The sequence below is a fragment of the Caretta caretta genome, chromosome 8 (assembly GCF_965140235.1).
Source record: "Caretta caretta isolate rCarCar2 chromosome 8, rCarCar1.hap1, whole genome shotgun sequence".
Classification (NCBI taxonomy): domain Eukaryota; kingdom Metazoa; phylum Chordata; order Testudines; family Cheloniidae; genus Caretta; species Caretta caretta.
This window is the reverse complement of record NC_134213.1, coordinates 57271547-57285010: the sequence shown is the minus strand read 5'-3', so window position 1 is coordinate 57285010 and position 13464 is coordinate 57271547. Positions and strand designations below refer to the sequence as shown.

Genomic DNA, 13464 nt, shown 5'->3' with positions numbered 1-13464 from the left:
GTTTTTTTTCACCTTCTAATCTGGGATAACCTTAGGGATGGAAATGATAGGGGGAGCCTAGAAACATTTGCACCTGGGGGGAGATAAAAAAGGAGAGTAATATTTAAGACGATATATTTCTGAGAACAAAAGGGAGACTCTTTCACAGTGAATCAAGCAGTTTACAGCAGACAGCACGTGTGCTTTAGGTACAAGGTTGCATTTTGCCTTTTATATTGAGCGCTTGCCAGTATGGTGACACATCACACACGGCTGGGTAACAGAATTCGGTTTCCATGCAGCCATGATAAGGCAAAGGGTACGTGGGGTTGGCTTCTTACGCATAACATGTGGGAATGGTTTCAAACTGCCGCACCATCCTTTCCCATAGCAAGCAATACCAGTTGGGTTTCACATTTAAAAGGAGGGGCTGCAGTTTTCAGGTGGATGTGCAGCACACACCTCCCCCTACCCCACCGCGTGCCTGTTCTCCAGGATGATCCCTTTTAGCCAAGCGCAAACAGCCCAGCATGAACGGGGTCCTTTTACTGTTCTCTTACAAAAATTCCCCTATTTCAACCAGGTGACCATGAATGATAATCACTCTCTTGAGAGTAACACGGAAAGATATAGACCAAATGTTGCTTGAATGCGACCAAAACCCAGGACCATTCGCTGCCATGCTTTGTGCTGCAATGATTCCATAATACTTTCAGAGTACCTCCAGGAGAGCTTCATGGAGATGTCCCTGGAGGATTCCCGCTCCATCCCCAGACGTGCGAATAGACTTTTCCAGTAACTGTACTGGCCGCGAATGCATCCCAATTATTCAGGGAAAATCAAATGTTAAACACTATTGTATTTAAACCCTGTACTGTAGTTACAAATGGGCACTCACCAGAGGTGCCTTCTCCAGCTTCAGGGTCGGGGATCCCGCCTTCGGAGGGTATTGGCTCCAGGGTAATGAAAAGGTCCTGGCTGCCGGGGAGAACGATTCACCGCTTGCCTGCTGCGCATGCGCATTCTCCTCCTCCTCCTCCTCCACAAAATCCTCCTCCCCGTTCCGTGAGACTCCCTCCTTGCAGGTGTTCACGGACAGTGGTGGGGTACTGGTAGGGTCCCCTCCTAGCATGGCATGCAGCTGACCATAGAAGCGGCAGGTATGGGGCTGTGACCCGGAGCGACCGTTTTCCTCCTTTGTCTTTTGGTTGGCTTGCCTCAGCTCCTTAACTTTTACGAGGCCCTGCTGTGTGTTTCTGTTGTAGCCTCCCTCCAACATGCCTTGTGAGATTCTGGCAAATTTCTTCTTTTTGATCAGAGTTCTGCCTGCACAGATGCTTCTCCCCATACAGCAGTCAGATCCAGTGTCTCCCTTTCAGTCCATGCTGGAGCTCATTTGCGATTCTCAGGGGACTGCATGGTCACCAGTGCTACTGCGTTCGCCACGCTGACCAAACAGGAAATGAAATTCAGAAGTTCCCGTGGCTTTTCCTGTGTACCTGGCTAGTGCATCGGAGTTCAAAGTGCTGTCCAGAGCGGTCACAATGTAGCACTCTGGGATAGCTCCCGGAGGCCAATACCGTTGATTTGTGTCCGCACTACCCCAAATTCGACCCACCAAGTAGATTTTAACGCTATTCCCTTCGCCAGGGAGGAGTACAGACTTTAAGAGCCCTTTAAGTCAACGGAACGATTTTAAGAGCCCTTTAAGTCGATAGAACGGGATTGGTTTTGTGGACGCATTCATTTTTAAATTGATCTAATGCAGCTAAATTCGACCTAACCCCGTAGTGTAGACCAGGCCTAAGATAAGCTTTGCAAAAAGAAAAATTGCTAAGGGGTTGCATGTTTTATAGCTTGTGTAGGCAGAGCTTATTGCACACACCAAGGGCTCCCTGCATTCCTCCAGTCCTCCTATAAGCTTCCTATGTGCCACTGTCTCATCCTTTGTTTTCAGGGACTCCCTGCAGTTCCCTCAATCTCCTCCCTGCCAGGTGTTCTGTATGCCCTGCATTCCTTTCTCTCATACAGACTCCTGGTATGCAGTGATTTTCAAGGTGTCTGGTTTGTGCTAAAGGGTTGGCAGAGGCTTCATGTGTCCTCAGTTTTCACCCTTGGAGTTTTTCCGTTTTATCCAAAATCAACAGGGTGGCCATTGATGCCTAGACCGTTCCCTGGAATTTTGGAACCGATTGTATTCAGCGTTCAAAAGTTACTGCATTACATACATACAAACACAGAAATGCCATCAAGTTGAGTGTAAGGCCTTCACAAGCTTGGCCAGTGAGACATTTTCATAATTGCATAATTACCTAGTGCCTGTCTCTTTTCATAGTTTTCAGTAAGTTTAGGGGAAATTATCTCATGTCAACGAACCTGGGTACTTCGCAGCACAATATTATTTTCTGGCCTCTTTGGCAAGACTTGGCTCTAAAATGAATTGATCTTGGTTGAGATTCTCTTGCAGTAGTAAGTCTGACAGATTTCAAGTAAACAGTAAATATCATGGGATCTTCCAATATGCATCTGAAAAGGATATGACAGTTTAATCGAGTGAGAGTGAACCAAAGCTTAAAGGACGGTTTGTAATTGGGCTGTTTTTAAAAAAAAAAATTTAAAAAATAGAGTAAAAAATACCCAGATTGCTCAAAGCTCCAGACTACTACTGTTCAACCTTAAATTCTGTAAAATAAATTTCCCATTACTGAGGGACACATTTATTTTGGAAATAACTTATCTTTGTTTTAACTAGCTTAAACTAAATTGCATATGTACAACTAATAGGATTTTCACTCGTAGAATTGAAAAAAAATTCCAAGTTGATCAAAGGAAGCATTATCTAGTGATTAAAGCTTGGGTCAGTCGTTAGAAGATAACCTTGGACAAGTCACTTAACTCATCTGAATCTATTTCCTTGTCTTTAAAATACAGATATTTATTTCATGTGGGAGTGTGGTTTATTTCATTAATACTGAAGAACTTTGGCTGAAGGTTCTACATAAGTGCAAACTAGGTTTACTCTTGAGTATTCTCAACTACTCAGTCTCAGTATTTAAATACAAACCAATAGGTTACTTCGAGGTTGTACTAGGACTTGTACTGTACTATACTAGTTTGCCTTCAGATAATTATATAATTTTCTGCTGTCTAACATGCTTTCACTGCATCCGTTAATACCAAGAATTGTGTGTTGTAGGTTTAGGAATGTACGAAACACCACTCTTCCTTGCCCATGAAGAAGAGTCTGGTGGCCGCAGTGTCCCAACAACTCCACTGCAAGTTGCAGCACCAGGTGAGAATCAGTATTGCAAAGTGTAATGACAAAATTAGATGCTTTGACTTCCAAACAAAATGTATATTACTGTTATGTTGTTTATTGCTATGGTGAAAATATTACTGGAGACTGAGTTCTCATAGTACCCAATATTTTAATAAATTGCGTATAAGTACAAAATAACCTTCTCTCTTAACTGCTTTTCCTGATTTTGTTTTTTAAAGTGACTGTTTTTACTGAAAGTACCGCAGCTGATCCTTCAGAGCATGCTTCTCAGTCTGTTCCAATGGTGACAACGTCCACTGGCAGTTTATCCACTACTACTGAATCTGGAGTGGGTGATGATGGGGATGAGGTTTTTGTGGAGGCAGAATCTGAAGGGTAAGATACACTACTCAGTGGATTAAGACTTAATTCTGTATTTGAGATTTAGTTTTACATGCTTTCATTGCATTTCATTGTTTGTGTGTGTCTGTTGTCTGTTAAATCTTAGCTCTATTGGTCCATAGCAGGGAGGGATCACCAGCATTGAGTGGTTTCCTAAATTAAGTGTAAAACTAATCTGGTGACCTTTTGCCTCCTTCAATACCAACTTCTTCTTTTGGTCTCCCTGTATGGAACTATATTCATCTTGAAAACAGGATTAGTGTGGCTACAGAAAGAATGACTCCCATCTGAACTGGAAATTATGGTGGAAGATGTTCACAAGGTAATCCACTTGCAGTGGAAAACAAGAATTAAACTCTGAATCAGAGGCTTATTTAACCTCTGGCACTGGTAGTGGGATCTAGAATTTCTAGACATCTCAAAACAGTCACAGCTCATTGTCAGATTTCCTTTTTTCCGAACAACTTAATTTCCTACTTTGCAGAAATAACAGAAACAAAATGTAAATCTTTTAAAAGAATATAAACCCTTTCTGGACACCCAGAGCATGAGTGAGTTGGGCATGCATTTCCGTGATAAATGGATTGATGCAGAGGCTCTCAAAACGGGTCTGCTGAGCACTTCAACTAACTTGTGGAACTGTTACTATAACCATAGTGAAGTATCCATCAGGCTTTACTCAGTGATAGTTGGAGCCCAATCCAGGACTGTCAGGCTTTCCAGAAGCTTTTTTTTAACCTATTTTTTTTTTTAAGCATCTCTCTGCTCAGCTGCTAAACGCTTTTTTCTTTTGTGTGTGTGTTGTTTGAAGTTCAAGTGTGATCAAAATTTGGAACACCACCAGAATTAGAGACATACAGGACAAAAACAAACTAAGAGTGATCTGGAGAGCTGTGGGGCTTCTGTGGGGTAGAATTTGATATTAACAAATGTAAAGTCCTGCACCGAGGCAGGGGAAATAAAACAGCACGAAATGGGAGTTAACTGGAGAAAATACAACCAAACAGCCCCAGAGATTGTCGAAAATGATTTTATTTTTATTTTGTTAATTCTGCCCTCAGACTTCCATGTAATCAACTGACCTAGTTCTCCTTGGAAAGCTTCCATTGGACTCTGTAGAGTGCTCTTTAAGATAGCTGTGTTATTGTCTTTCACTGTCTTGGTACTGGCTTTTTGAAAAATCATTAATCCAAGCCTTTTAGGTATTGCACTGAAAAGAACATTTTGGACAAAACTCTAGGAACCATCTCTTTTTTCCCAGCCTTTACATTTCATATACTGGATCATACTGCATAGTCTTAATGGGTTCCATTTAAATTAAATATTTACTTCCCACTGACCTCTGTAATACGGGGAGCAGATTGGTGTATAAGTTCTTCCATGGCACATGGTTTTACTCAAGTGCACCCAAGTAAACTTCAATTTGTTCTCCCTCATTTTTCTGATCTTCTCTGCAAAGCAGTCACCCTGGTGGTGTGCAGTGGATGGGTAGATGAGTGCCAAAGAGGATTTGTCTGCCTTTGTATTTTTAAAATACTAATATCTCTAATATCTGGTAACAAGGTAGAAAAAATGTGAAGAGTGTGTGTGAAAGTACCCATAGTAAAACAAAAATCAATTTCCTGTAAAATTACAAAATTATCTGTGCTCTCAGGGGATTATCAGTTTCTCTTGAGTTTTATCACCATTGTTCGACACCTGAATTTTTATGTTCCAGAATTACATCAGAAGCTGGTCTAGAAATTGATAGCCAGCAAGAAGAAGAATCTGTTCAAGCATCTGATGAGTCAGACCTCCCTTCTACCAGTCAGGATCCTCCTTCCAGCTCATCAGCAGGTATTGGCTTCCTTCCTAATGCAGATTGCTTCATACTGTTTTGTAGGATGTTTGTACCTCGAGCCTTTTCCCAGTGCAATACGCATTGTTGGCAGTGGAGACCAGACTAGGACCAACTATTCTGAACAGTTAATGTCCCTTCTGAAGCATAACTTTAATACCTATTATTGTCTCCATAGTGGGTCAAAAAGAAACTGAGGTTAGTGCTGTGGCCATTGTTAAGAATACACTCAACTTTCTCACCTCTTCCCAAGCTGTGTGTTGACAGGTTGAATTATGAGTGAATTTTAATCTTTATGGCAGCATTGTAGTAAGATAGGGTGGCAATTTGTAGGCAGATGAGTGGCATTTATCCTAAATATGGAACTTCTTCCACCAGAAGTGTTTAAACTTGTATTGATTTTTGTTCTGTATGAGTCGATAACATGGATAAACCTCTAAGACATCTGGGTTGCTTATAAATAATCACAGGTTTTGCTAAAACAGTGGTTCTCAACCAGGGATACTCGTACCTCTGGGGGTACCCAGAGGTCTTCCAGTGGGTACGACAACTCATGTAGATATTTGCCTAATTTTACAACAGGCTGCATAAAAAGCACAGCTAGCGAAGTCTGTACAAACTACAATTTCATTCAATGACTAGTTTATACTGTTCTGTATACTATACACTGAAATGTAAGTATAATATATTCCAGTTAATTTATTTTATAATTATATGGTAAAAATGAGAAAGTGAGGAATTTTTTTAGTAATAGTGACACTTTTTACGTGTGTCTGATTTTGTAAGCAAGTACTTAAGTGATGTGAAACTTGGGGGTATGTGCGGTAAATCAGACTCCTGAAAGGGGTACAGTAATCTGGAAAGATTGGGAGCCACTGTGCTAAAATATCCCTTTTAATAAGTGAAAAATTACAAGTAACATAATGGGCATATGAGATGCTTTATTCTTTTATTAATCCATTGGTCTACCAACCATTGGTCTGTCACTCCATTTTGAAATAAAATGGACATGTGAATCTTTGAAGAGTTTGACATTTTTTCATCTATTTAATTTCCTTTTCCATTTGGTGAGGGCAACAGACTGAGTACCTGGACCGTATTTTTGTCATCGGTAACTAATGGAGATATTTTGTTTAATTTTTCTTTTTTAAGAGAAGTTTTTAAATACCTTGAAGGATACTCGCTTCAAAAGAGAAAATTTTAGGGTCAGATTGGGAATCCCTTCCTGGAGTTGTGATTATGTACTTCAGTGGGACTACTCTTGTGAGTATGGGATTCAAAATTTAGTCCAGTGGAACTTTTAAAAGGGATGTGATGTAAGCAATGCGAAAGTAAAAGGGATTGTAATCAGGTGCACTTGGTCTTCGCTGCATATAATTTAACCCAGCTAGTGAGTTAAAAAAAAAAAAAAAATCAAAGGAAAACACACACACTTGTTCAGTCTGAGGCTTTATTATTATTATTATCTGAGAAGATGTTAATGAAATATGTTGCACCCTCAAGTTTTTAAAATATGAAAGACAAGTACAGATGTACGTTAAACTTAAGCGATGGACTCACTAACAGTTACAAATTATACTGCAGTAACAATCTTATACATTCTTTCTAAAACTCTTCCTTCTCTACAGACACAAGCAGTAATCAGCCAAAGCCTTTCCGCCGTGTTAGACTTCAGCCACCAACATTAAGAACTGGTGTCCGTGGTCGTCAGTTTAACAGACAGAGGGGTAAGTGACTGTCAATGTTATAATTATTGTGACTATGTATGTACTCTTTCAAATAACCTCTTAATTTTCTTAACCCTTTTGAAACTGGATATCTATAGTGCCACCATAAGTATACATGATGAGACGCTGAATAATGCAGAGTCCCTGCCCCACAGAGCTTTCAATATATATTATCCAAAGCATTCATTTGGCTGACAGGCAAAAAGACTACAGAAAACATCCTCCTTCTGGAGCTCCTGGCTCTGATTTTAGAAGGCGTATAAATTGCAGTAGATTTTAAACTTAAGGTTTTTTGGTAATTTATCGCTAGGACATAAGCTTGATATGATACAATTCTGATCTTTAAGATTACTCCTAACACAATTTTCCTATTTCAAATTTAAGATTTTCGTTGAGATGATGTCTGGAATTACTATGCTGCTTTTTAAAGAAAATTAAATGATTGAAATTACAGAAGCTTATTATGTTAGTATTCTCCAGATTTTACTTTGATTGCTACTAATGATTAACTATAACAGCCCCCACATTAAAAAAAAACCCTACCCAGATTAAATTTATTCATCAACATAAATATTAAATATTCTGCATGCATTGGTGCTAGCGCTGATATGTCTGTTAACATTCAGATGTTGTGGATCTAACCATAAAAAATGTACTTATAGAACTAGAAGGGATTTCCAATGCAATCCCATCTGTTGTCACACATTAACCAAAAGGGTGGCTGGAGAAAAGGGAGGGTAACCCTCTCCACCCATAATTGAGCATGCTGTGGTTGTGACTCTTCTCATCCATGGAATGAAAATCCACAGTAGTACCTCTTGGTGCTAGGCCATCACAGAGATCGCTAACAGAATATTCCCCTGCACACTCATCTCATCACCAAACAAAGTAGCAAACTGACCATGTTTGATTATTGGAGTGGGGAAGAGTACTTGCATTAATACTCGTCTCTTTTCCTACACAGGTGTAACTCATGCAATGGGAGGCAGAGGAGGCCTAAACAGAGGCAATATTAGTTAAAAGTTCTGTAAAGTAATTGAAGCTGTGTCTACAGACTGTCAGATTGGCTACTGTTGCTTTAGTATAATGATTGCAGCGCTAAAAGCAGCATTTTGTACGTAGATTGATGTGCGCATATTTCAATGTCTTTATTAATAAAATTAGACAAACTCATATTAAAATGGCTTCTTTCTTTAAAATCCGGTCTTACAAATCATTTTTAGGACACTTATACCAGTCCTTGGATACTGTCTGCTTAGTCTGAGAGGTAACTGATCTTGCTATTCTGCTGGCCACATCCACGTTGTAATATTGATCTGCAATGAGAGAAGTGCAGTTTGAGTGGAAATTAAAATTGTAGACCTAGGAAGTCTTAGTACATAAAAAGCTCTTCGATTAATGTGCTGAGTTGACATCAGATGCCTCTTTCCCTTTTTATTGTCACTTTGGCAGAACTGGTACATTATATCACACTTGGTGCACATGTAGTTGAGAGAGAGGCTTTAATATCAGTTTCCAGACAAAGCATTTCATTCAGACATTTACTCTTTTTAGTCACCCAAAAATGAGTATTGACAGTTATCAATCTTACCCTATAACAGTTACAGCCAGCTAGCGGCTGGAGAACTGTGCCAGTTAGACCAGTCACAGTATCCCATTTTTATAAAAGCAGTTCCCTTTTTAAAAAAATATATTGGCAGCTTTGTCAAGTCTCTTGACAAATACTACTTTGAAGTTTTCACACTGTTCAGAGTTATACTGGAACATATGATCTTTTTTTGAATCTCAAACACAGCTGATTCAAATACACTCAAAAATCCTAGAAGACATTCTTCACAGTTGTAAAATTGTGTGCACTTGAACAGATAGTGTCTTACACAACTGAACATCCCTCAGCTAAAGACTTCAGAGTTAAGGGGAGAAGGTTCTTTGTCTCTGCTGTCTCATGCTCAGTTGTATTCTGTGCCAGCACTTCTCTGAAGGGTCTAAAGAGTTTAAGCCTTTTCTTAAAATAAAACTGTAAAAGTGGCACCTTCATATTCCACAGGTGTGCATTGTCTCACTTATTTCATAGGCAAGATAGGAATTGTCATAGTGGATCAGACCAGTGGTGGTCCTAGTGGAGCATCCAGTGCTTTAGAGGAAGGTGTAACAACAAAATCCTTCACTATGCTGTTACGGGATACTGCCCAAACTGAAGTCAGTGGCAAAACTCCTTCCACTTCAGTAGTGTGAGGATTTCATTCTTGAATGCTTTATCATTACAATGACCACTCCAATAGTCGTTATCCCTATAAATGTCCAATCCTTTTTTAATCCTATCTGCCTGACATCTTGTGGCACTGAGTTCCACAGGCTAGCTATTTCTCTGCCAATCATTTTAAGTAGAAACATCCATTTATTTAGGGATTATGGGTGAAGCTTGAGTTATTGCCATTTTTTTAAGCCTGAACCCTAGTACTTATTAAACTGCATCTTGGCAGTTCTCTTGCAGTGGAAAGGGTAGGTAACTTCACATTTCAGAAACCTACACTTGCCTTTGAGTTTTGAGCTAACGTGTTTTAGCTTTAACTTACCTTTAGAGAAAACATAGTAGTCATAGCCATCTGGCCTTTTGTAGTTAGGTATTGATATAGCCGAGTGAACTGTTTTTGGAAATCCTCTCCAGTAAGAGTTTATTTTAACCTCATGATGTAATATTCCTGCCGACAAGAAAATTGCTTTGTTAGGAAAATATATTAAAATATGGGCTGTACAAAGCTATAACTTGGGGAGAGAAGCTGAGAGAGAGAACTGCTGCTAGGATGAAGAGATTTAAAAGCATACATTCAAGAAGTTGAACAGATGACAAATGCTGTTCTTTAGAAACTATTAATTTTAAAATGAAGATAAAAATCATTTAACATTAAATATAACTGACCAGATGGATTATGGTTGATTCTGAAAGTGTGGTACATGACTGGTGTGCGGTACATGATTGCTGATCCTACTGCACGTTCAAAGCGTCTCCTCTTGATCACAGCTCTGGGTGTATAAGCGGGGTACCTAACATATACTTTCTTTTTGCACTTTTTGGCTGGTTCTTGATTGTAGATATAATGTTGAACGCTGCCACCTGAAGCAGAAGTTTGTTCCAGTTGTGAAAACAGTTGAATCAGAAATGTCATTAGTACCCTAATATGAACTTGCTAGGCTGGGAAGATAAGAGCACCTTTTAAAATGTGTCCAAAGGCTATTGAGGAAACTTTCAGCTTGAAATGCCCCAAAATTACATATATAACTTGGAAAAATGATGCTAACAGGACCTAGTCCTAACATTTGTTTACTTCTGTGCGTAGTTCTGTTAAAGTCAATGAGACTATCCATGGTAGTAAGCACTATTCTGAGTAGAGTGAATGGGATCAATCTCCTTGAGAAGAAAAGGAAAAATTGTAGGGCACTAGCCTGATGCTGCAGGCTTATTGCTTGCATAATTCCCATTCCTCCTGGGAGTGGTAGCAAGGGAAAGGATTGCAGGATTGGGTCTATTTTACTTGCCTATCTGTTTTAATCTGAATAGCTCCTTCAAATGTTCCTGTGTAGATGCTATACCATTCAAATAAGATAAATCCAGTGCTTTACAAGGAAAGAAACCATGACTGCGAAACAGTTCCATACATAGATATGTGCTGATTGGTCTATTTCAGGCCTTACCATGCCTCTTAACTTGTCATTGGAATAGTGTTCAAATGATGGTAAAACTCTTCCTCATAACCCTATCCTGAAAAGTATTTAAACTTCCATGATCACTTTGGCATTCAAAGGCTGTATCTGAAGCCTCAGGTTAGCTCAGGATTTTTTGGTGCACTATGTACTGTTGTCATCACTTTTTTGTTGCCAGACATGCAGTCTTAGTTGAAAACGGAGCAGTTTTATTCCCAAAAGAAATAAGCTGAATACTACTTACATCTGTAGACATGAAACATACCTCTCTTGAAAAAATACACAGATTCTGGTCTGTTGTTGTGCTGTGCTACTGAAAGAACTGCTACAATTTTCCCACTTAGTCCTGCAAATCCTTTTGCAATTTGTTTGGGATAGCCCACATCCTTCACATCATTAGTGAAACGCCAGTATTGGGAACCCTGAGGATTTAAACAGAAACTTTTACTTAAGGAGAAAAAAATGTCCATTGCTCATAGGCTTCAATGTAGACTACACAGGTGATTATGAAATCCACATCTAATTACTGCACATTATAAAACTGGCCAAAATAATTACTGGTATATCCATCAAAAATAAAAATTAATGTCGCTTATGTTGAAGAGAGATTACTCTGCAGGCTCCTTAAACGTCCATTAGTGCACAAACCTTTTCACCTACCAGCAGCCACTTTACTTTTGTGATCGCTTTAGCTGAGCTAGGGGGAACTCTCTCTAAGTGCTGGGCTTTCTAGACAGTCCATGTTATACAGCTGCTATTTGACGCTCAAAATCACTTCCACCCAAACTACCAGACTAATCTGTTTGCAAGGGCTGCATATTTTAGTCTGGCATGGTAGGCTGAAAACTGCTTCTAGAGCCTTAGCCTTGGTCTACGCTGGGGGGGAGAGGGATCGATCTAAGTTACACAACTTCAGCTATGTGACTAATGTAGCTGAAGTCGACGTACTTAGAGCAACTTACCGTGGTGTCTTTGCTGTGGGGAGTCAATTGCTGCCGCTCCCCCATCGACTCTGCCTGCGCCTCTCGTGGCGCTGGAGTACGGGAGTCGACGGGAGAGTGCTTGGGGGTCAATTTATCGCATCTAGACTAGACTAGATCCGGTGGGTAGGGAAGACATACCCCTAGTAAATATTTATATTACAGTAATGTCTAAAGGCCCCAATCAAGATTAGAACCTTATTGTGCTGGGTGTTGTACAAACACAGAAAAAAGGACAATTGCCTCCCTGAAGGGGTTTTGCACTTGTGATGTTAGCTAATTAAAATATGACCATGCAAATCATTGCTGCTACCATTGTTACATAATTGCAACCAGGGTGGATTTGATTTAAATCACTAGTCAAGAAGACCATTTAATCATGGATTTCTACATAAAAGTGCATTCTTCTTGGTTGTTATAACCTTAATACATATTCTTCACAACTCAGAGATAGATGTAGGTTTCATTTTTAGAAGGCAGACACTGTACACTAAGTGATTTATTTTGAAAACTTTTCAGATTAGTTTTACAGCTCTATCAGAAAATGAACGATTGTTTAGTTATTTCATTTACCAAAGGTAATTGAAGCAGATAGTTTACCGCCCAATGACTTCATAAATATCTGCAATTCAACAGGTTAATCATTAATATTTGGAGGATTTTCTTGTCATGCTGTATTAGGAGGAGAACATCACCAGACAGACATTTAAATTGTTTTATTTAACTAAAACGTTATGTATTCTGGATTTTTTTCTTTAACAGCAAACATAATACAGTATTTTAACAAAACAAGCATATGAACATTCAAGTTTTTCTTTGTTGCACTATTTGTATTTTGTACGTATGCCTGTCTTACCCACTAGTAGAGGAACTTCGTTAAAATATTCCCAAACTGCTGCCATTATAGGTTTTCCCCTCTAGTGAAAGAATGGTGTGGTAGATCTCAAACCAGTGAAGGCTACACTCAGAAAGACCTCAAGACTTCTGGAATATGCTGCTCAACAGTTTCACTTTTGTTTCTACTACCTGTCCCTCCCTTCTCACATTTATCTCCAGACGTCTTCTTGTCTAGATCTATTCCTCCCCCAACAATCTTCTATTCATTGAACTTTTTGAAACTTTTCACTTTTAGAGAAAGCTAAGAGATTGACTCAGTGTACACAAATTTACAAAGGGACAATAGGGTTGAGGTCTGTTATTTCTCACCTCTATATATTATTTATTTTGAAACATTTTTGCTGTTAACAAGCATGTTATCTCTGGAGACACAAATCCACAGTTTGAGAACTGCAAATCTAAGCATCTCTGATGGTATCTGCTAAACTGAACACTGAGTCCCACTGGGTAGATAGAAAGATTAACCTAAATAACCTATACAGAAGCCCCTGGAACTGCATAAGATTGGATCCCTAATCCATGAACTATTGGAACTCATTTACAAAACTTTTCTTCAACATTGCATGAATACATTGTCTCATACTATAGAATCTCTATTCCATGATGAGATATCTGAGCTATAATGTATCTTAATTAAAACTATCTTCAGATAGGTTTTTCCTCAAAAAGCATTTTATTAAA

The 13464-nt window shown here is 39.2% G+C and overlaps 1 protein-coding gene across 2 annotated transcripts in view; it reads left to right on the top strand.

Annotated features, from left to right (window-relative positions):
* Positions 1-8385, top strand: part of TPR (translocated promoter region, nuclear basket protein) — a 71917-nt gene extending 63532 nt beyond the window's left edge. For both annotated transcript variants that reach the window (XM_048862573.2, XM_048862572.2), the window contains exons 47-51: positions 3176-3271; positions 3478-3634; positions 5358-5476; positions 7106-7204; positions 8169-8385. In XM_048862573.2, coding sequence (XP_048718530.2) covers positions 3176-3271; positions 3478-3634; positions 5358-5476; positions 7106-7204; positions 8169-8224 — 527 coding nt within the window. In that variant the 3' untranslated portion in view covers positions 8225-8385. The remainder of the gene's footprint in view (positions 1-3175; positions 3272-3477; positions 3635-5357; positions 5477-7105; positions 7205-8168) is intronic.
* The last annotated feature ends 5079 nt before the right edge of the window (positions 8386-13464 follow it).